Source organism: Ochlerotatus camptorhynchus, unplaced genomic scaffold (assembly GCF_037179485.1).
Source record: "Ochlerotatus camptorhynchus isolate MF236.1 unplaced genomic scaffold, CSIRO-AGI_Acam_v1.1 ptg000196l, whole genome shotgun sequence".
Lineage (NCBI taxonomy): Eukaryota > Metazoa > Arthropoda > Insecta > Diptera > Culicidae > Ochlerotatus > Ochlerotatus camptorhynchus.
Genome location: NW_027040686.1, coordinates 4,889,043 through 4,912,381, shown reverse-complemented (window position 1 = coordinate 4,912,381; position 23,339 = coordinate 4,889,043). Strand labels below are relative to the sequence as shown.

The 23,339-nt window shown below is 39.4% G+C and overlaps 1 protein-coding gene across 1 annotated transcript in view; it reads right to left on the bottom strand.

Annotated features, from left to right (window-relative positions):
• The window catches only part of LOC135702689 (probable serine/threonine-protein kinase DDB_G0267686), a 140,920-nt gene extending 117,818 nt beyond the window's left edge, over positions 1–23,102 (bottom strand). Inside the window, exon 1 of the mRNA XM_065223714.1 lies at positions 23,092–23,102. Within this exon, the coding sequence (XP_065079786.1) occupies positions 23,092–23,102 (11 nt within the window). The remainder of the gene's footprint in view (positions 1–23,091) is intronic.
• Between the last annotated feature and the right edge of the window lie 237 nt (positions 23,103–23,339).

Sequence of the window (23,339 nt, the reverse complement as noted above, 5' to 3'; positions counted from 1 at the left end):
AATTTGCCGAGTTGGAAAGATCACTGCCAACCCAAGATGAACACTGCCTGATAGTCTCCTTGGACCTGTCGAAGGCATACGATACCACCTGGCGACACGGAGTTCTGTGCACACTAAAATCATGGCTATTACGTGGTCGGATGATGAATATGCTGCAACGCTTTCTTTCGGAAAGGACGATCCAGGTGTCTGTAGGAGGACATATGTCTCGCAAACACCAGTTGAAAAATGGAGTACCACAGGGTTCTGTCCTATCAGTGACTCTATTTCTCGTTGCGATGCAGCCTATCTTTCGGGTAATACCGAGAGGAGTCGACACTCTTTTGTACGCGCACGACATTCTCCTCGTCGTACGAGGGGTAAAAAGTGAAGGACTACATCGCAAACTACAAGCCGCCGTCAAAGCTGTCGGCAAGTGGACGAAAAGCGTTGGATTCAGCATATCAGCAACAAAGTTCTACATTCTTTATTGCAGTCCGAATGCACGTCGAGAACCTGGGCGTAACATCATGATAGACCGAGTGTCCATCCCGAAGACAAACCGGTTAAGAGTCCTAGGTATAACACTCGGCCGAACTCTGAGCTTCAAACCTTATTGTCAAATGGTGAAGAAAGCGTGTGAACCTCGGTTACGAATCCTTCAGATGATCGGTGCCAAACTTCCGCGTGGCGAACGAAAATCGCTACTGCAGGTGGACTCGGCAACAAATACTGTTGACCCGCTTCCACCGATCAACCGTCGTCTACACCGATGGATCCAAACACGACAACACTGTAGGTGCCGCATTCCATAACAATTGTTTAGCGAGAAAGTACAGCCTCCCGAAGGAATGTACCGTTTCCTCTGCTGAAGCGTACGCCATTAAGATGGCTGTTTCCATCTCGAACATTTCGTACGAATTAGTCATTCTTACGGACTCTGCAAGTTGTTTCCAGGCCTTAGAGGGGGAGAGGTAGCTCATCGATTCTTCCGGTTCGCCTCCTAGCATCGTGCTATAAGGTACCAGGCGATAACCAGGGTAGTTGATCGATAGCTCGATGACGTCATTTCGTTGGCGTCTGCAATGGGAAATTCTCATAGCAGGCGTTGACGATGGGACGTTGTCGAGTTGTTGAATAGCAACTATCGTGGTAACTCACCGATTACCTGTCGATCTGCCAAATTTGGAAAGACGTCTGCATTGAATTGTCTCATATAATAATATTCCGCCCACTATATCACAAGAAATTGCGAGTAGCTGAGTGGAATGGAGATAAGTTAAGCATTGGGTACAGGACCAAGTCTCCCCTGGGTGGTGCCAAAAGATGAGCGCAATAGAATCATCAAGTTGCCATAAGGCACGGAATGAGACTATTGCATGGCTGGGTAGTCAAAGTCTTCCATTCGTTAGTCATTTCAGGTGGATTAGAACAGGTTTAGGTTTAGGGTGGGCGTTGGCCAGATTTGGATTTTTCAGATGTAATCCTGGATAGGACCCTGTCATTGAACGTCGCGTGAAAGTGAAACTTAATGAAGGCCTAAGTACTTTTTCGTAGTTTTTAGTTTTCGGATTTGAAAGATCGTTGGTTACAGTGGCCTGCTTACTGAGCAGAAAAACGAGGTCCCAGGTCCTTACATATCAAAGAGGGTAAAATCGCTTGTGTATCGTGTATTTTGCGAAACTCGTTGTTGTCGTTGGTTCCGGGTTTGAATGGATACAAAAATTTGAGCAACGGTATTATGTGATATGAGGGGCTCGGTGGCCTTAGAGCAACCGTTTTTGCTTACTGAGCAGAACATCATGAGTCTAATCTCAGGCCCATCCACATTCAAGATTCGTCAATCGTTTTATTTGTTAATATGACTACATGGTAATAACAGCAACTCGGTGATTAAAAAGGTGCTCGTCTGCCTAGTGGCAAACGTTTTTGCTTACTGAGCAGAAGACCGTGGTTTTAGTCCCAAGCTCCTTCGCGTTATATGATCATTAGGACATCAATTCAGCTTATCGTTTGCCAAAACGAACCCTGCTGCAAACCCAACCGTCTTATCCAACATCCCAGAGATTCCTCGTGGAAGTGCAGAGGTGTTCTCGGCTTCCATCAAAGCGAGTGTCATGTCAACACAATCCTTCCCATTCCTTTCTTGACTTGTGTTCGGGCGCGGCCGGCGCTGGTATTGCCTAATTTAAGATCACCAGTTTTTACACATTGAGGATGATTGCTAGTCCCAAGCATCGTCTATTAGTTCTCTGTGTAATTACAGCTGATCTGGCAGTAACAGAGTAGCAACCGTGGGCGTTCAATCAAGCACAAGCTTACGGACTCTGCAAGTTGTTTCCAGGCCTTAGAAGCTGGAAAATCTAAGCATCCGTGGACTCAGGAAGTGGAGCAAATAGCACGAAACAAATCCATCCGTTTCTGCTGGATACCTGGACATGCCAGCATCCACGGAAACAACGCAAACATGGCGAGAACACATGCTCCCATTGACATTCGCCAACGATGGAACGACCAATGGTTCGCGTCCAGAGACTCTGAACTGTACCGAAATATTTGAAGGATGTAGAGAAAAGAATAAGAAGCAGCCGAAACCCGGTGCAGAGGCAAGAAGGTTAAGCAGTTAACGGAGCAAGGAAAGAAGGAAGATTATGAAGAAGAAGGATCAGCCGAAACCCACTGTAGAAGCAAGAAGGTTAAGCAGTTAACGGAGCAAGGAAGAAAGGAAGAATGTGAAGAAGATGGAGCAGCCGAAACCCGGTGTAGAGGCAAGAAGGTTATGCAATTAACGGAGCAAAGGAAGAATGTAAGGAAGGAAAACATGTAACTGGATGAAGATCAAAGAAAATGAACTAAGCTGGACAAAATTGATACGGTCATGTAAAAAAGGTGAACGTCATCAAGAACGAAAAAGGGATAGCGGATGGAAGAAGAAGATAAAAAGAAAAATTATGACGAAGCAAAAGCGGAGCGAAAAATGAAGCGGAATAAGACGAAGAAGATCAAGAAGATAAAGCGGAAAATAGCGAAATGAAGAAGACGACACCGATGGAAAATTTGAGAAATCGTGAAGACGTGGAAGAGGAAATCAAAGCAATGGAAATAAAGAAGGATGAAGAAACAAGATGATGTAGAAGTAAAGAAAATAATTTGAAGTATGGTGAGGAGAAAGAAGAAGATAGATTAAAAGTGAATGAAGAAGAATACCAACAAGCAACAAGTGAAGAAGATATAAGAAGATGATTTAGCAAGATGAAGGAAACCCGTCAACAAAGTATCAAGATAAGTGAACGCACAATGAATTAATGAATATGACATGAATGCATGCATGCATGTATATGTCAATAATTAAAAAAAAAACATTTCATTGTAATTGTTTGCCAAACTGCCAAACTGATAAACCTGAATATTTCACATTTCAGCGAAATATATGAAATTTCGTCTATTCTTGAAAACCCCAAAACAAATGTTCTCTAATAAAATTTTATAGTCCAAGTAGTCTCGAAAATAACTGAGTGTTGAAAATATTAAAGACAACTATATGTCCGGATGGAAGCTTGTCAAAATTTATTTAAGCCTGGGTAAACTGGAAACCATTCGGCCTGATATCCACTCAGTCTTCTGTAGAATCAGCCTAATGATCTTCGGCCTAGTGACCATTCGGTCTAGTGCCCAATCGACCTAATGGCCGAACACCGTTGAAACGGAAATATCATCAAAATTAATTAAGAAGAGTTTTCGATTAAACAAATCTTAGCTGACTAGTCAGGTCTGGAGTATTGGATTAAAAAATAAATATAAGTACAAACTGTTAGTGATAATGGGCAGTTAGTTAAGCTTGCAGGTGGGTGAAGCTTTGGAATATTGCATATGATCAAAATACATGCTAGACACGACTAATGAGCGATTCATTTCAATGATTTATTTTTAGAAAAAAAAAATGTTTCCACAGTACAGTCTGTGACAAAATTTAGCCTGGCTCCATGTTGTTTTTTAAAAAAAATCATTTCTAATTTAGAGCACCAAACTATCTATGAGATTATTTGGATGATATATTTATTTACAAGCTCGTTTGTAGATCGATTTTCAAAACAAGAATTGTTGTTAATTTTAAATATAATTACAGAATTGCTCCAGCGTCCATAAAGACATAAAAAATAATATTCTGCCCTAACACTAAAGAACCGATTACCATTTTTATGCTAATGTGCTTATCGTTCGTTGCTCAGACAAAAATATTGGCCCTTAAATATTAATGGTTCGTCGCATAGAATTACGTTGGTAAATTTATGAAAATGATATCCCAAAATCGAGCTGCATTCTCATTGAGTTAAAGAGCAACAAAGAGTTTACTGTACTCTACTTTCACCAATGTCAGGTTCAAACTTTTATTCGCAATTATTCTTTCAATAAAAATAATACTTTATATAACCGTCAAATTTTACAAAATTCTCCTTACATCATTCAACTTCCAACCTAAAACAACAGCACATGACAGCCTAACCCCAAATGGAAACGGACTCAAAGATTTCCCAATTATCATTTTCGTACTGCTGCCTCGTGTGTTGCATTTTTCATCATTCGGACGATGTGTTGTTTCTTTTTATGCAGGATAGCAGCTGTTTGGCATAAAGTACCCACCCCACCAGCCAACCAGAAATTCAGAAAGCAGTTGGCATCATGGCAGCACGAGCTAAATCCTTCTACGAAGCACCCGCATCTCGAAATCCATCCTTCATAAATCGTCCAGAAAACAAAACAACACCCGACCCGGCCCGGCCCAATAATAATCATCATCATCATTATTCCCATCATATGTTTGTAGTGCGCGGACCTGTTGTTGTCTGCATTACGTAACCTCCGGGGTAATAAATTACTCCCAAACAGCTGTTTGCCAAAACATCCCAACATCATCCGACGGAAGGAAACCGGTCGGTCGAGGAAAACTGATTTAATTTTCCACCACCCACGAGATCTTGCACCGCAGTGCTCCTCAGCGCCAAAAACTCAGTCAGTCAGTGATAATGAATGTGAATCAAACGGTTCGCGCGAAAAATCCCACGCCCAATTGTGTCTTGTTGACGATGACTACGACGGCATAACTGGCCAATAAGCTCCACACAGTTCAACCGAACGCAAATCGTTGATCACTCTCAGGTTAGAGTAAGTGTCGTGTGCGACCCTTCCAAAAAAAAATCGAATCTTACAAAACTAGGTCTGTCCGTCCGTCCGGTTAGTTAGTCCGCCGGCGATAGATTTGCCCTTGTGGACTTCCCGCGCTCTTAGATGTTGACACTACTACTACGACTTTCTATGAATAGATGATATTGATCTAAATACCCCAGCCGCACGGCGGCGCAACAAATGTCTAAGGCACATCCTTCCGCCCTTTTCTGCATCCCTCTCACCGGTATCTACCGACCAACAGAAGCGCTAGAGTTAATTAATTAGAACTATCCTAAGTGAGGCATCCATGATGATGATGATGAGGAAATGTCGAGGGGTTCCCCACCATTCTCACCGTTCAAGAGCAACGCGGACGGAATCGATCATCGGCACGCCCTTCCCCTTTTTCTTCGAGAAGAACCTCCTCGACGACTAAGCCCGGTGCTAAACCGCCAAGCGATTAGGCAATAGTTTGGTCACATACCGTCTCAAAAGGTCCCACAGTCTGTTAGCATCCCAGCCAGCCAGCCACTCGTCGAAGCGACACCTGTTTCCCGATTTATTTTCACACATAATCTCTAGCTCTCTCGTCCGTGTGTGCCGCCACCGCCGCCAACAACTACTCACACTTTCGGTCACTATTTTTGAACACACAGACGAAAGGAAAACTAACCCCCCTCGGTGTCCACTTCCCCCCACTGCACAGCAGCATTAAACTAGTTTCGGGTGACATTTGGTGTCAAATTTTCTGACCCCTACCTTCCGCTCGCGCTCGAGCGTCATTCACATCCTAAACACTCTAACTACATCAAGCGACATTTGCGTTTCGGCGGTGGGTGCCGTCACCCACCAGCCACCACCCACGAAGACGAAGAAGACGCACGATTTGCTTTGATTCTGCAGAGTCCCATTGGCCGTGCGCGGTGTGGTTGTGGCAGGTTCGTCCCAAGAATGTCGGTTAAGAATGTTTGGCTATTTATAGACGCGGCGTGGTTTAATTTTGCTCTCCCTATAAACACTTGCGGGGGGGAGGGTTTTGGTGGGGATGGTGGGCGCCCGTGCGTTTTGAAATTAGATGAAATAGAATCTCGACGACGCGGGTGTGGGATGCGTTTTTGATGATTGACTTTTTAACGCCCTCCCCCGGGAAGGTTTTTCTCACGGGAACGAGTTCTTTTTGGGATCATACAGGAAATGAATGACACATTATATTTACGATACGTTACAACGGGATTGCCTGTTTTTGTACTGTATCTTAAAAAAACTGAAAAGTAACCCCTAAATAGTATTGGAAATTTGTATAGTGCATTTCACTGAAGGACTTTTTGCCGAAGAACATTTCACCGAAGGACATTACGCTGAATTGGTCATTTCGCCGAGTGGTTCATTTCGCCGAATGAGGCATTTCTAAAAATGTAACATATTGATTGTTTAAAAATAACCGAAATCAGTACAACTCGGAATATCTGCTCAAGTTTAAAAGAAGGAAGCATTTCTATAAATTAAAAATATTGATTATATAAAAAAAAATCTGAAATCAGTTCAACTCGAAAAAACTGCTCTTGCTTTAAAAAAGGAAGCATTACATTTGCCAGGTTAAAAAAATTGAACCTTCTTATTGTTATTCGAGGTAGATTTCAAAATTACTAAGCTTTGAGAAAAGTTCAAAACCGTAGAAAATGGCCTACTCCTCGGTGAAATGACCCATTCGAAGAAATGTCCCACTCCCGTTGAGAAGTGTAGTTGTGAACAGCAAAACATAGTCGCTCACCAAATAATTTGGAGCTACTTAAATCATAAGCTATTGATCAATTATTATAGGTAATCTATCGCAATCACCAAATCTGCAATGAAATTTTAGAATTAATTTTAATTTTGTTTTCAGTTACAGTACAAAATCTTTCAAAAAATCAGACAAAAACCAAATGCCTAATGAGCTCAAACCTCTCCGATTTGAATGAAACTTTTCACATTCCTTCGACATGGGAGATCATCTTTTTGCAGGGCTTTGGAGTCGGAATCGGAGTCGGTGAAATTAGGCCGACTTCCAGATCGAACAACTTAATTCAGATTGAAAATAATGATACGCTAGAATCTACATTTTTTTATGTTTTTACCATGGAATCTATTCAAAAGCAAGGCATGAGTTTAAAAACGGAGAATCCAAGCGACAGAGACAATAGCGCAGAGATGAACCAGTGGATGGCTGAAAGTCTCTTTAATAAAGAAAGATAAGATACAATAGCGCTGCGCTTGAGTGAAGGTGGAAGCAACGCATAGAAAAATTAGCAAATACACAAACCTTTCTTCTGAGGATGTAATCTTTGCTTTCAAATTCGTTCGAAGCATTTACCTTTGAGCGACAGATGACGCGATTGTACCTGTCTCATAGCGTTCGTATGAGAAAATGGAAGAGTTGCCGATCTTCTTGATTTGTTGTCTTCGATTTAATTCAAATATTTAACAATATCTATACGAATTAAATTATATTGTCGATTAAGTTAATCGTAATTAAAACCTGTTAAGAAAAAAATATGATGAAATTTCATAACAGTGTAAAGTAAATTTTGTAAGTGATTCAAGATGAATTTGAATTACGATTCTTGAACTTATATCTTTCCAAGATATTTCGAAAATTTTGCAATGTCCTAGAATACAAACACTTTTACAGGACATAATCGTGAAAAAATGCCTGTATTCAGTGTTTCAAGTCAGACATCAGAATTCATCACAGATTTCTTATTTCCCAATATCAAGATTTCAATAAATTCAAAATCATAATATTATAATTGCTTCAGCAGGTCTTCATTTATCTCAAAACGAGTTAAAAGTTTCAAATTTAGAATCTTGCATATTTCATTCGCTTAGCTCAAAGTCTCCTAAGATCGTGATCTTGCAAGTGTGTCCAAGACTGAGATCTCCTAAATTTCTCAACGTGTAAAAATCCTCCTTCTCATCGAAGAACCCAGAGGTGTAGCGTGAGTGGAAACCATTTGACTGTGAAATGCACCGAAAGTCTTTTAAAACTTCAAAATATCAGAGGCTAATTTTATTTGTTGCCTATCTGAGGAATGCTTTCGATGTTCAAACGTTTTTCCAATGCTTTGTTGCTAGTGAGTGGTTTATTAAAAAAAATATCAAGAAAGTATGCCAAATGGAAACATCTTTTTTTTTTTTTTTCCTTGGTTTGTTTTCCGTCGATCTTGTTTTCCGTGCTGAGCACCAATGCTACCGACGCCAGGAAGGCAGCTCCCACACCTGGACCCTACCTATCGATCCATCAACTCATGAACCGGGGACCAACGGCTTTACTTCCCATCCGAAGGAAGGCGTGATCAGAGATGTTATGCCTCAGAACATCCCGGCGGCGCCGACTGGGATTGAACCCAGGCCTGCTGGGGTGAGAGGTAATCACGCTTACCACTACACCACCGGCGCCGCTAAATGGAAACATCTGTTAGTTAATTTTACCAAGAAATACTAGGTACTCTCTGGGAGTTTTTTTTTATGAGGATATAGAAAATTCCATCATCACCTGGAACTTTCGTATCTTGAAACATTTTAGTTATAGATCTTACTTCGCCCAAATCAGTCCCCAGGAATCATTGAAAATATTTTTCCGGGATAAAATATTCAGATAATCCCGAGCAACATGATTCTCAATAGCACTAGTAAAACCCAAACTGATGGGAACCATCGGATTTCTTAGCAAGTTTTTGGACTTTTTCCGAATTTGTGATCAAATTTTGACCACCTTCTTTAAGCGCTGGAATAGGCTTTTGAGTATTTTTTTTATATAAATTGTGTGAGCTTCCAAAAGGGTTTGGAACTCAGGTCTAATTTCGAAACATTTATTTTCGAAAGTTTTATCATTCAGGCCAGATAATCGGGTTTTAATTTGTTTTTGCTAATCCCGCCAGATAATTGTCATGGCAAGATCACGTGTTCTTTGATATTGCCTCCTACGGACATTTTTCAGACCGATCAAAAGCTGAAGACCGTTGTCTATTATAATTGAATCGAATTTAACCTCGAATTTTGGTACTGAGGTAGCTCTTGCTTCAACTATAGAAAACATAATTTACATACCCTTTGGTTTGCAAAGGAATATTTGGATCACAGTTATAGCGTTAGCGTTGTTATGATATACTTCGTAGATTGGATACTAGTGATACTCACGACTCTTTTGAATTTCTCAGTCAGGAATAATGCTGGGGAATAAACATTGATTCCAATCTAAATAAGAATATCAGAAGCATGACTGTCGCTATTCCCGGCCACGCCCATCTTTACCATAACTAGGGATAGGGAAGGAGATTTTGATGTAGTACTTACTTAACGAGAGGTCACCGACTTAGCGGAGCCCTCATAAGAGCTACGGAGTTGGAGGGTTGGGTAGGGTATTCGGTTAGGATTCGCCTCAAGTTGGCTATGCAACCAAAAGTATATACTGTTTATGTGTTGCTCATTTAATCTCTGGTTTAGTGGTCATGCATTTTAAGAGTCATGATGGAGAGCTTGGGATTAAACCCATGATTTTCTGCTCAGTAAGCAAAAACGATCCTTCCAGGGTCATCGGGCATCTCACAATCCACAGCGCTTCGCGTCAAAGTACGATTAAGTTCTCGTTTGGTATGTAACAAACGATTAAGATACGTGATAATTCATGTATTTTCTACGGTCGATGGTTAATTTAAAATATACGAATAGTACTGCCAACGGCGACGATAATAGCGAATTTCGAGCTTACCTTTTTCCTAGGATAAAAACACCTCGGCACCTCCACTGGATCCTCATGTGCATCTAGTTCCAATTCTTGCTCTTTGTTTTTTTTTTCGCTGTTGGTTTATATCCTCCGTGGTGGACGCTTGGGTTGGCGAAGTATTTCCTCTAACGCCGTGCTTCAGTTATCGTGCCAGTGTTCGCTCCACACCTCCTCCCTTTGCTATTATCAGATTGACAACAACTCACCAATTTGTTATCAACTCACCATTTTGTAGCCCGAATGTTTGGATCAAAATATTTCAAAAATGTTCGATATTGATCGCATCCACCATGGTAATTGAAAGTAGGGCTACTACAAGCGAGTTGAAACGATCATCTATGAGACAAAACAGCCGCACTAGGAGAAACCATTGAAATAATTCCCTTGTTTGTACCTTTCCTTCGTTTTGGGCCTTATTGTCATGAAAAAAAACAAATCAAGCTGAACATTGCATAAGGTCCTAAGTAACATTGAAAGATTATCTTTGACGACTCTTTCTTTGTATCCCCACGGCTATGTCATTCCCAGGTATTTTCAGCACACAGCTCGATAAAAGATGCTTTTCTCTAGCATCTAATACGACAAACACAACAAGAAACGGATATGTGCTCAAGTTATCAACGAAAGAGAAAGTCGACGTAGAGAATCGACCAATGTTACTTAGGACCTAATACAGCGTTCAGCTTGAAATATTAAAACCGTCACACATTGAAGTATGACGGGATAGCCATGAGCGTCACCTTTGTATGTATTGGTGAATCAAGTTATGCAGAGAATATACGCGCTGTTACTCTCTCTCTTGCACTTTATCCCCGCTTGGTTGTTTCATGTTCATTATTATTTACACTTCAGTGCCAACATTTCAAAGGGGCGTAATTGATTTTGTAAACAATGGTTTTACCTATCGATTTCTCGCAATATTAGCCCATCCCTCTTAATTAACAATGCTAGCTGGTAAAGGAAACACTCCTCTACCTGCTGGTGTCATTAATCTTCATGAGTGAGCTTTTATTCACGAGAAATCGAAGGCTAAAGCCATTGTTTACAAATGCTATTACGCCCCTTTGAAATGTTGACACTGACTTCATGATTCTTCGGCTTGCTGGTGGTCTTGTCAAATGCAATACATCTGAGCGTTTATATTCACCATCATGATAACCTGCACAAGCCTGCCTACACTCAAAAAATTTCGCACGTCATCATCATGTGCAGTGTTGGCAAAATCAGAAATCAATTGACATTTTTCCGCTCTCATGCGCTCGCAATATCACGCGTGATATTGGAACAAAATGTCATGCTTGATATTGATTTTACAAGCTCCTTTGATATTGCGAGACTATTTACAACGTGCAAAAATCAAGCTGAGAGTTGACTCGACACAAAAATGATTCCATTGCACATCGTTTTCTTTTTTTTTCTTTTAAGAGAAAGCATAGTTTGCTATCTCTTTTTAATCTTCACCGATGGCAGACGCAAAGGGACTGCTTCAAGCCGTTATGAAAGTTTCGGTTGCATTCGGATGTTAAAGCAAAAATCATCAAACTCAATCACAGTTTGGTGAGATTTGCAGTTGGTGAGTGTTGTTAGCTTGATATTCCGAGCTGCGATATCACAGCCAGGCTTGATGAAACTCCTCACATTCACTAGAGGATTTTAAATACTCTTACCTCGCGAGTTTAGACAGCCCTCGCCCCGAGTTAGTGGTGGCAGGAACATGGAAGAAGTACCTAAACAAAAACTCCCCATGAGCAATTCTACTCCTCATAAAAATGCTACGCACGGCTCATTTTAGACTCGCGAGTGAGGATCCATCAAGCCTGATCACAGCTTGCAAAATCAACCGCAGTAGTTTGCTTGTTGATTTTTGTCTACGAAAATCAAGCGTGATCTTGGGCGTTGGGCAGATTTGATTTTTTTGATATTTTCCCAACACTGATCATGTGTCTCACACTTAATTTTGCGCCATGCCATGAACCATGCTTAAAAACTATGGATTTGAATTGTAACACACTTGGATTCTATGTGCCTCATATGGTGATATTAATAGCTTTGCACATCATAAATCAATATTCTACAATATTCTACTTTATCGACTTCTACTTTACTGACTCTAAAAATGAATCGACAAATATATAAACAAAACTGCTCGAGACCAGAGCTTTCACATATCTTTTTAATGGGTCTGATTTGGGATTCTATCATTAGGTGTGCTGCTGCTGAAGTTATCGTTCGATCTCACTGTGCCACGGTTATTCTCATAAATGAGGCGGTTGATAGGATAAAGTCACAACTCTTCTTTTCGATTTCGATTCACATCGTATTGAAATGCAAAACACTTTGAATCCATCTGTTTTGAACAGTAGTGTGATTCAATGTGCAATACACTTGAATAGAAAGTGAAAGATTTTCGACATTTGAAAGTTTGAAACACTAGAAATTAACGTGTATAACACGTTGAACCAAGATGAAATACACTTAAAGTAAATGTGATTGTGCATTTAAGTGTTTGAACACTTCGACCAAATGTGTGGAATTTTATGAGTGTAGAAGGGGGATACAGCCTCAAAAAATGGTCGGTGTTAAGTCAGATCGGGCCAAGTGATTTTTTTTTTATTTCGGGAAAGATGAATTTTAAGTTTGCTTAGTAGCATTATTTCTTATATAATGGGACAACCCGTATAGCTGTTTGTAAAATTTTGCAAATCTGACAAAAGTGTATCTTAGCTGAGGAAACTTTTGATCCAATGCAATCATTTTTTTTTTTTGCTGCTTAGTCCCCTTTGCTTAAATGCCGACCAAATATGAACATCCTAACATAAACTGTCACGACCTGTCATCGCAAGTATAGACACTCATAGTAATAGACCTGCCAATATGCCGCCATGTTGTATCCAAAACGAACGTTTTCCATATGATTTGACAGTTCGTTTGGATACGGTAGCTCATCTTGGCAGGTCTATTACTATGAGTGTTTATAATCACGAGCTCTACAGTTCGATAATGCTTTTCTCACAGTTGAACAAGAATACATAAGGCGGTATTAAAATCTTGTCTTGATTTAAAGTAATTCATGCATATGTTCTTTTCAAACTTGCTTTCTTAATAAAACAACGTTTCCTTCAGAGAACAAACCATATACTCAGTATACTTAGTTGCATATTGGAAGATACAATTAATTAAGGTTTTTTTTCCAAAACTGTTGATGACATGATAAAATGCTAAACAAAAAGATATACTGCACAACGTCAAACCATCACTACACACTCCAAGCAAAACAGCCAAATTTCCTGCACCTACTTGATTTCTAATAAAAAAAAATTGATAAGATGGATAAACAAAGGAATAAATTTTGTGTGTGCTATCTGTGTCGCCCTTCCATTTTATAACTTCCTGAACTAGGAAGTGCATAAAGCTGAAAATCTCGTAAATAATGCTATATTATAATTTTAAAGAATCGTCCATACAAATTTGTCAGCTGCGATCTGGAGTTAGTTCAAACTGAAGCTTCATTATAAACAAAACAAAACGATCACACTTCACTCTCAAGTTAATTATACAAAAACTTCACCAGCAATGGTATTTCCATGTCTAAATCCAATTGAATTTTACTACCACTATCAGCACACCATAAAATATGTTTAGAAAACGGAAAAGAAAACAGACACGCAAAAACGCATTCATCATTGTTTTGTTTATTTACACTGCACAAGCTTACTGCTCTGCAGAAACACACATACACACACACACACACACACGTTCAAGCCTACTCCGATTTATGATTTCGCATGCAACAGTCAGCAACAGCAGTGCAACATAAGAAGAAGAAAGTCAAGGTCGCTCTCCTGTGTGAGACTATTCAGCTTGCCCCGCTAGGCGCAGGGAGAGGGGGGGGGGGGTGTTGGTGGAGGAGGACGACCATGGAAAAGAAAGCACCGCATGTTCACGGATGGCTAACGACGAAGTGTGCAATTTTCATTTTCTTTCCAATCACTCAACTCAACAACATTACCCGACACCCCCTTCCTTTCTAATAGCCTTCCTAAGTTATAACCGCACAACTAACTAGCAGCACATACCTGGGCCTAATGATAAAGGCACATCGTCATGAAGCATAGCTCAGGAAAAAGGCTGAAAGCGCTGCATCGAGCATTATTTGCCTTCGAGCACATGCATACAATATCACAGACTGTGAGCTGCGCGGCGAGCTCTGCTTTAGTGACTGACTGACTGACTTTGGCCGCTCGCTCGCTCGCTCGCTCGCCCAATGCATCTTCGTCGATGTCGTCGCCGTCGTTAGAGAGACCTACTTTTCACTCGCGGAACGCGCGCCCAGCTTGTCACGGATGAAAGCCGCACGGGAAAAAGTTTTCCTCTGCGCTTTTCTTTTGCCGGGCTGTGTTGTGGTAAAAGGAGGAGGAAACCTAGCCCCGGCCTGAAATAAGAGCTGGAAGGTTTTGCGAGGGCTTTTTTACAGCCAATGTTGGTTTCTCTTTCCAACATGTTGTGAAATGCGAGCGTGATGACGATGATGGGCGCAATTTCGTTTTCCTACAACAACAACAACCACTCGGAAAAGCTAATTGTTTTCGTTTTCATTTAATTAATTCTTGACGCGAGACTTTTTCTCACCGGTTTTTTTTCTTTTCTTTCTCGTTTCAGATGAAGTCAAGTTTCAAGGTAGGTGCGCTGGAGAATCGATGCGATGTTTCCCAATCAACGCCCGTGATTAATTTGATAAAAATCGGACCGCGAAGTTGGGTTTGATAGATATGATGATCGACTGGGTGATGGGTGTGGGTGTGTTGAGGACGTGCAGCAGCGGGCAGAAGCGTCCGGTTCCTAGGAAAGCCAATCAATCCGACAAGGATTCCTATTTATTGATTTAGAGAACAACTTTCAACGGGGGAAAAACTTTGAACAATCGACGCGCCTAGAGGAGCAATTTGCTGCGTTCTTCTCGGAACAAATATCAAACGTGTGATGAGAGAAAATTTTCCGCATTTAATCAGCAGTTTAAGTCTACGAATTCATAGGAATAGATCCAATGATGATGAGCGGGTGGTATTTCATGGTTATCTATGGAGGTGGAACTGGTTGATTGTTGATTGGACTGAGCCTCCACAGTACAACAATTTGAGCAGAGCAAATCCATCATCCACCAATATCACTTACGTTATGTATCCTCCAGTGGCGCAAAGGGCCAACGTAAAAGACTTCCACGGAGGCTGCTTGCTTTTGCTTTGACCAGGTGTAATTTATATGGACTTGCTTGATTTCCTGGATGAGGTTCTACCGCCATGAGCTTGTATAATTTGTTCCCGCCCCTTCGTAGTGTGTGGCTGACCCGCCTCCACTTCCGTAATCGGATTTCTGTTGATAACGGCCTGCAGACCTGCAGCTTTTGAGTGTTCTCTACTCATACCCCAAATCGCAAAAAAGTTACATCTACGGACACGATTCAACGTTTTAAAAATCCCGATTTGAATTCGTTGACTAATTTGGTTGGATTTGCAAAGGTTTCGTAAAGTCGTAAAGGCAGCCCAAGCCTTCTTAATTCATGCAGTTATGTCACTCTTGGTCCCACCAGCTGACGCTGAAACCCACCAATATTGAAAGCATATATTTTAAGGTCAAAAGCGTCAAAAATACCTTCAAAACACCGTATGTATGTAAATATTTTTTCCTGGCATTGACGCTTTAAGCTTATCCTAAGCAAAATTGCAAGTTTTATTGTGGTTTTAAAGTATTATAAAAGTTTAAATTATGGTCTATAGAACCCTAGTAAGACCAAAAATGTTGCTTGAGATGTCTACTCTCATTTTAGTGTTTTTTACACACTTCCTTCTTCTACTTCCTGAGATTCTTTCTGCAGCGGAGTTGTTTACGTTTGCCATCGTGTTGAGTGTTGGTCTTCGCGACTGTGAACCATTGTTAGAGCGGTGAATTTGAGTGCCGGAAATGTTTAGTTTTTTTTCTTCTAATTAATGTCGTTAAAAAAAATTGTTTAATTCAACGCAAAGTGTAGTATATGCATCGAGTTAGATATCGAAATCACTAGAAATCGTTTGGCCATGAGGAAAATTTGCGGAGATTTGACGTTTTGTTATTATTGTTTTTATGTTTTTTACTCATTTCGGCAAAGATGGCGACATGGCTGTTCGATGGCTGAGATTGAAACAGCACACGAATGAACAACCGTTGTTCTTTTTGCGATTTGCTCGATCGGTAGTTGGTTTTAAAGGCGTTACCAGAGGTTTTATAACGCTGCTATAGGAACAATTTGAGCCATCCGGTTCAAAGTTTGGTGAGATCTTCCCATTTAATAACAATTAAATTTATTCCAGTACATTAATGCTTTTATTGATATTGTGGATTGCCCAGGTACCCGGTTCAAGCTTCAGTTGACTGCAGTGGCTCTTGTTTTCCTTCTACCCCTGAATAGATAGTGCGAATAAGGACATACATGTTATGTTGTACTGTACCTGTTGTGGACATTAGTACATCTTTTTATTAAACTTGTTGAGGACCTTGTCTAGCCTCAAAGGTATTTTTTTTAAAGTACTGATGTTCACAATAAAAATATTCGCACTTCTATTTGTCCAACTCACCCAGTTGAGTGAGAGGTGAAAGATGACACACACACACTTTCTTCTTCTACTTCCTGACGTTTGGCACCCTTAGGTTCGTTTTGCACTTCCACAGTTATCAATTGACAGCTTTCTATGCCAATCAATGCATCCCAACCCAAGTAACAATTCAGTAACCATTTAGCATCCACTCTGATTTATGATGGTTTTATAACGGCAATGAACAATCCATTTAGTTTAAATATAACATTTCAAAGTGTAAAACATTCCTGCTTAGTAATTCAGCTTTTTGCTGTTTGAAAAACCTTTTTTAGTCTGGCAAGAAAGTCAAAAACTGTCTTGTTTTAAAAATAAATTTGAAACAGTTCTCAATCCCTCCTTAAAACTATTCTGTAATTCAAGCATAAACGTCATTAGCAATTGTTTATTAATGTCTTGATAAAATACTTTATAAACGTGTTCTATCATTATAAATGCAACCATAAAACCATAAGGTTTAGGCACAAATTGAGCTTAAAAGATGGTTCCTCATAGTTAATAAATGCCAAAAACGAAGGATAAAGGATGATACGGTCAAAATTTGGTCAAGGGAAAACGCTTGTAAATCGGTGAAATCGTTTATTTAAAAAATCAAATTAAATTTCTTTTTCAAGTTCAATTAGTATAAAATTCAGGAAAAATATTCAGTTAGGCTTCCGCTTTTCCAAATTCGAATTGCCGGGCCTTACGCTTGACCCCTGCCATCAGATTTTGTACAGCCACCTTGTCCACCTTCTTCGCCGCAGAAAACCAGTTTGCCTTGAACTGCTGCTCGCCCTTAGCAGTTTTTTGGTCTTCTTTAGGTTCCGCTTGACAATAGCCCAGTATTTCTCAATTGGGCGGAGCTCTGCCGTGTTGGGAGGGTTCTTGTCCTTGGGAACCACCTGCACGTTGTTGGCGGCGTACCACTCCATGGCCTTTTTACCGTAATGGCAAGATGCCAAATCCGGCCAAAACAGTACGGAACAACCGTGTTTCTTCAGGAAAGGCAGCAGACGTTTATTCAAACACTCTTTCACGTAAATTTCTTGGTTGACAGTCCCGGAAGCTATGAAAATGCTGCTTTTCAAGCCACAGGTACAGATGGCTTGCCAAACCAGATATTTCTTTGCGAACTTTGACAGTTTCATGTGCTTGAAAACATCTGCTACCTTTCCTCTTCCTTTTGCCGTATAAAACTCCTGTCCCGGAAGCTGCTTGTAGTCGGCTTTGACGTAGGTTTCGTCGTCCATTACCACGCAGTCAAACTTCGTCAGCATCGTCGTGTACAGCCTCCGGGATCGCGCTTTGGCCGTCGTATTTTGTTTATCATCGCGATTTGGAGTCACTACCTTCTTGTAAGTCGATAGTCCGGCTCGTTTTTTGGCTCGATGCACGGTTGTAGACGATACACCCAGCTTATTTGCGGCATCTCGGAGAGAGAGGTTAGGGTTTCGCTTGAAACTACCGGCAACTCTCTTTGTCGTCTCAGCGGCTTCCGGTTTTCGATTTCCCCCCGATCCAGACTTCCTGGCTGTCGACAAACGTTCCCCAAACACTTTAATTACATTTGTAACGGTTGATTTGGCAACTTTTAGCGATTTTGCCAACTTTGCGTGCGAGTAGCTCGGATTTTCGCGATGCGCGAGCAAAATTTTGATACGCTGCTCTTCTTGCTTGGACGGCATTTTGACAACTGAAGAGTGAATTCCAAAATCAACATAGGAGCAACATTCTACACACACACACCTTCAAAATGAGGGGTGTTCAGGTTTTTTAAATGCAAAATTGAAAGAAATACGTCAAGTTGATATTGACCAAATTTTGACCGTATCACCCTTTAGACGAAGTAGGATGAAAAATTCAAGTCGATATCAGCAAAATTTACTTCTTTAGAAGAACCAGCACACCATCAACGACTGACCATCTGGCGGAGAATAAGGTAAAGAAAGCGTGGCCCTCGAATTCATAACACATTGTCGAAAGTTTAAAAACATACCAGCCTTCTCCAAATCTTGCAAATAGATGACAATCGAAATAACAATCGACAGCAAACCACTGAAACTGTTAGTTAGCGGAGCTTAGCTGGTTTCCGATCCATAGCAGCGATTTTATTCGGCGAAAGAATCAACTCTTGGAAAATTTCATTCAAGCGTACATCCCTGCATCGTTGGATGGTGCACTTCTGTAACCATCCGGAAGAAGGGGATCTTTTTCGGGAACGATTGCACTTCCAGCTGTTCGAAATGCGAAATATTGTAAAACAGTATCGCAAACTATTTGAGTAATTGCTCCCAATCCATCGAGAGAAAACCACCTAGAAGAATCCTGGATCTCACAGCGCAACTATCGAAAGATAAACAAACTTTGACGTTTAACTTTTTGCAGGCAACTTTGCCTCCGTAAATTCTGCCATAAATCTGAACGGGTTAGGATCACGCAAAATGGCTTTAGATAAATACAATTCATCCTGCAAGTTTTCTTCATAAAAGCCATTTTAAAACCTTATTAATTTGTTAAGAAATTTTGAAAGCAAAACAACTTTTTCACAAATGACCCATGAAAATCAACTTTTATACCACCGCCATGTTACAATTAGTTTGCTTGTTTTTTTACAATCTTCGATTTTCAATCAATATTTCCTTAGATATAACTATATTTTGGTAAATTTAGCAATGAGCAAACATTTAAATGCGAAAATAATAAAAAAAAATCTCGGCCAAGCTCGATGTGAAGAATATATTTTTTTTTTTTTCAATGTTAAATAATTAGTCAAATCGACGTTTTACGAGGGTGGACTTAATCTTTTCGATGTTTTCACGTACATTTCACACAAAATTTAATATGGCACTTAAAACTAGGCCACCTAATGAGAAATATTGTAATAAATTTGGATATTCAACAAGATTTTTATACCATCAGTTTCTATTTTACTTATTTTGATAAGATCGGATTCATAAATCCTTTTCTATCTTGATTGATGCTATCCTAGTGGATTCAGCATGCGGCTAGGGGAAATGGCTCGAAAAGGGTTTTTATTGTTGCTGAATAGCTTCTATTGTAGCTTTCAAATGGTTCTCAATGCGTTCGTCATACAACCTTTTGCAGTAAATCAATCTTGAAGAGCTTTCGAGAATACACCCTTCAGAACCTTCTCCAGGGTGGGCCAACTAGACATATTCTAGTCTTAATGAGGTTTTGATGGATGCATTAATGACAAAATAGCCTTGACCAGGGTTTTATGAATGTTGTTTTAAAGTTGCTTTGTAGTATTTCATAAAACTTAAAATGTTACTTGGGAAGTAACATTGCAAGTTTAATCCAGATTTTAAACATTCTTCAAAAGCTAAAATTGTTACTTGGGATGAATGTGTTTATGTGCCACAATGAAACTTTCTAAGGAAGTCGAGAAAATGTCACACATGACAGATGATTTTAGACCGTCGCTTAAATAGTTAAAAAAAAACGCCAAAATACCATTGAAAACTACAAATTAGACTTTATAAAATAGAGTTCTTGAGAGGGCCTTGTAAATATAATATTCAAAACCTTAAATGGCCTGAAAATGACGAGGTAATATTCAACACGCTGAAATAACATTACCAACATCAAAATTGCCCTAAAATCGCCAATATCAATTACATGAAAAAGGCTCTACCACGTTTGGCATAATGTCGTTTGGCATAATGGCCATTTAGTATACAATTATAAAAGAACAGCTCATGTTTCTCCTTTTTAGTATGAGATATCCTTTTTAATTCTGGGGAAGTACAGCCCAAATGGTTAAACATTTTTTTATTGGGTTTAGTAAAGTTTTTTTTTTCAACATTTACACCAAATGGCCATTATTTCAAACGGCAATTATGCCAAATGATGATTATACCAAACGGAGTTATGCCAAACGGCATTATATCAAACAGCATTATGCTAAATGGAACTATTCCAAATGGAGTAGAGCCCATGAAAATTACCTTAAAGAAGCCAAATTAGTATTGAATTGTCAAAATCGTATTAAAAAATGCCAAATAACTCAAACGTGCAAACATATCTTAACCCTCTACAGCCCTGTTTTATTTTCTTCTTTATTCTGCCTGCTTTCTTTCGAAGGTCTGTCAGGGAAATACCCTGTCTGTCTCAAAGTGGCAAAAGTGGTGCCTATTTTTAAAGCTGGTGATGCATCTGATCCTTGCAATTATCGGCCTATTTCCACGCTGTATATTGTCAATAAAAATTTTGAGAAACCGATAGTTAATAGACTCGTATAATTCTTTAACAAATTTAATGTTTTGCATAAATTCCAATACGGGTTTAGGAAAAGAAGTTGTACTTCCGCAGTAATAGTTGAGCTTGTCATTTTTTATTGAATAAAATTGATGATAAATGTATTGCTGGAGGCCTCTTTATAGATTTGAAGAAGGCTTTCGATGCTCTTAATCATACTATTCTTTTGCAAAAATTAGAATGCTGTGGAATACGTGGACTGGCAAATGACATTATTCGTAGTTATTTAAGTGATAGGCAACAGTTTGTGGTACTGAAAGATGCACAGAGCTCGCTCCGGTCAGTAAACCTAGGAGTTCCTCAAGGAAGTAATATTGGGCCTCTCTTATTTCTAATCTACAACGACATTGGAAATTTACCTCTGAAAGGAATAGCCAAATTATTTGCGGACGATACAGCACTTTTTGCCTTAATCATCAAACTTTATCTATTGTTTCTGGCATACTGAGATATTTTGATACAAATTTACTCTCGTTAAACTTATCCAAGACTAAAAATATATGGTGTTCCACTCACCAAGGAAAAAAAATCCTCCGCACAATAGTCCATCAATTGGATCTAAAATAATAGAAAAAGTATCTACTTTTAAATACTTTGGTTTGGTGTTAGATGAAATATTCCATAACTCCTCGAAATCCCTTAAAAGTTCTTCCTGAAATTATGAGCTGTTTTGGGGTTATCTGGGTATCCTCGAAGCGCTCGGAAATTCCCTAATTATAATGAGACTACCAGAATATCTCTAATCATCTTAGAAGGTCTTTGGACTTTCTTGAGGATTACACTGAAAATTAAATTTAGTTTATATAACGAAATCGTTCGTTTGTTTCATGAATACATTCGTTGTTATCTGCAACGAAATAGATTCGTACTTTTTACGAAGCTGGTTTCGTTTAAATTCATAAAATCGTTTGATTCGTAACATTCGTGTATTTTACGAAGCGTTATCTCATTCGTTACGAATGTTTCATAAAACATATACGAATTATTCATGTATTTCAAATAGTACGAAACATTCGTAGACCCATAATAAAACATATACATTGTACGAAATAGAACGCGAAGGCACACGAAACATTTGTGGGTAAATAAAATTGTCTATTTAAGAAATCAATAAAACTTTATTGAATATCTTCATCGTTTTCATTGAGTGCATTTTCAACTCGGAAGATAATTCAAATCAAAGATAGTTTTAGCTTTAGTATTGCCGAAAACCTTGCTTCTTGGCCGATGGAACGTTCCAGGAATTTGATGATACCCGAACCTTCTTCAAGTGCGCAATCATTTCATGTCAAAATCCATCGCACCTTCGCAGGGGTAATTGAACTCCATATAGTAGTTGGAAATCACGCAAACGTTTTGTTTCGTCTGGGAAACGATCTTCAGGCAACGTCGAGGAAACAGAAGAGAAAATTAGTTCCAACAGGAATCACAAAAAGTTTGGTAAATTACTCACCCCATCATCCGTCATGTTGTCCACCCTCAGAAAAAAAAAATCTGTTTGAATCCTCCAAGATGTGCCCTCCGTTGTTGGAGATGACGGTGAGCTTTTTATTACACTGCAGGTGCTGTGTATGTAGATGATGCTCGATGCCGGGGATCGTGTCCAATAAATTCCACAGTCACAATCCAGCATGATGGTCTCTCACAAATCCATAAACATTCGCTTTTCTTAACGATATTAAAAATCTCACTGACAAATAATAACAAGTTCTACTGACTGTCATTCTCATTTTGTACCACAAACGAATCCAGTTCGTACATCAAAGAATAGTTTCGTAATATTCACGAATGTCGCGCGTGCAATAGCTTGTATGCACGAATATTTTTCGTAGGTGCACAAATTGTTGCACGAATTATTTTCATATGCATTGCATACGTCCGTACGAAGTACCGTTCTTGTATTGTACGAATCATGCATAATGTTGGTATTGAGCCTAGTGACATGGAATACGAATGTTTCGCACTATTAACGAAAAATTTGTTTCATCAACGAAATCAGTTTTTACGAAATGAGTGTGAATAAATTAACGAAAATATATTTTCAGTGTACGAAATCTCTTAAAAGTTCTTACAATTTTCTTGAATTTATTGTAACATCAGCATTGAAGTTCACTGATCTTCTCGATTTGTTTAATTTTTAAAAGTTATCGAGAACCGCAATTGTATTCTACTCTCCAACTTTACACCAACACATCACACAGTATTCTTCCATGACGTGGCTTGTGTAAATTGCAGTCTTGCTTATTTATTTACGATACGCTAAAAACCCGAACATGCATCCTAACCTCATCTTACCGATCGCACATTATGATCACAACACTCGGTATCCAAATAATTTAATTCGTTCGAGGGCATTTACATACCTTGGTCAAATACGAATCTCCTTTTATGGTCTATCTGTATATGTATAACGTACTTCCGGAACGCTTGAAAACTTTGAACAATCGATTATTATTTAAAACCAGTTTAAAGCAATATTACAAATCAAAAATCAAGTCCCGCTTCAGATACTCAATGTGGGATCTCCTGGGTGCATTTGGAAT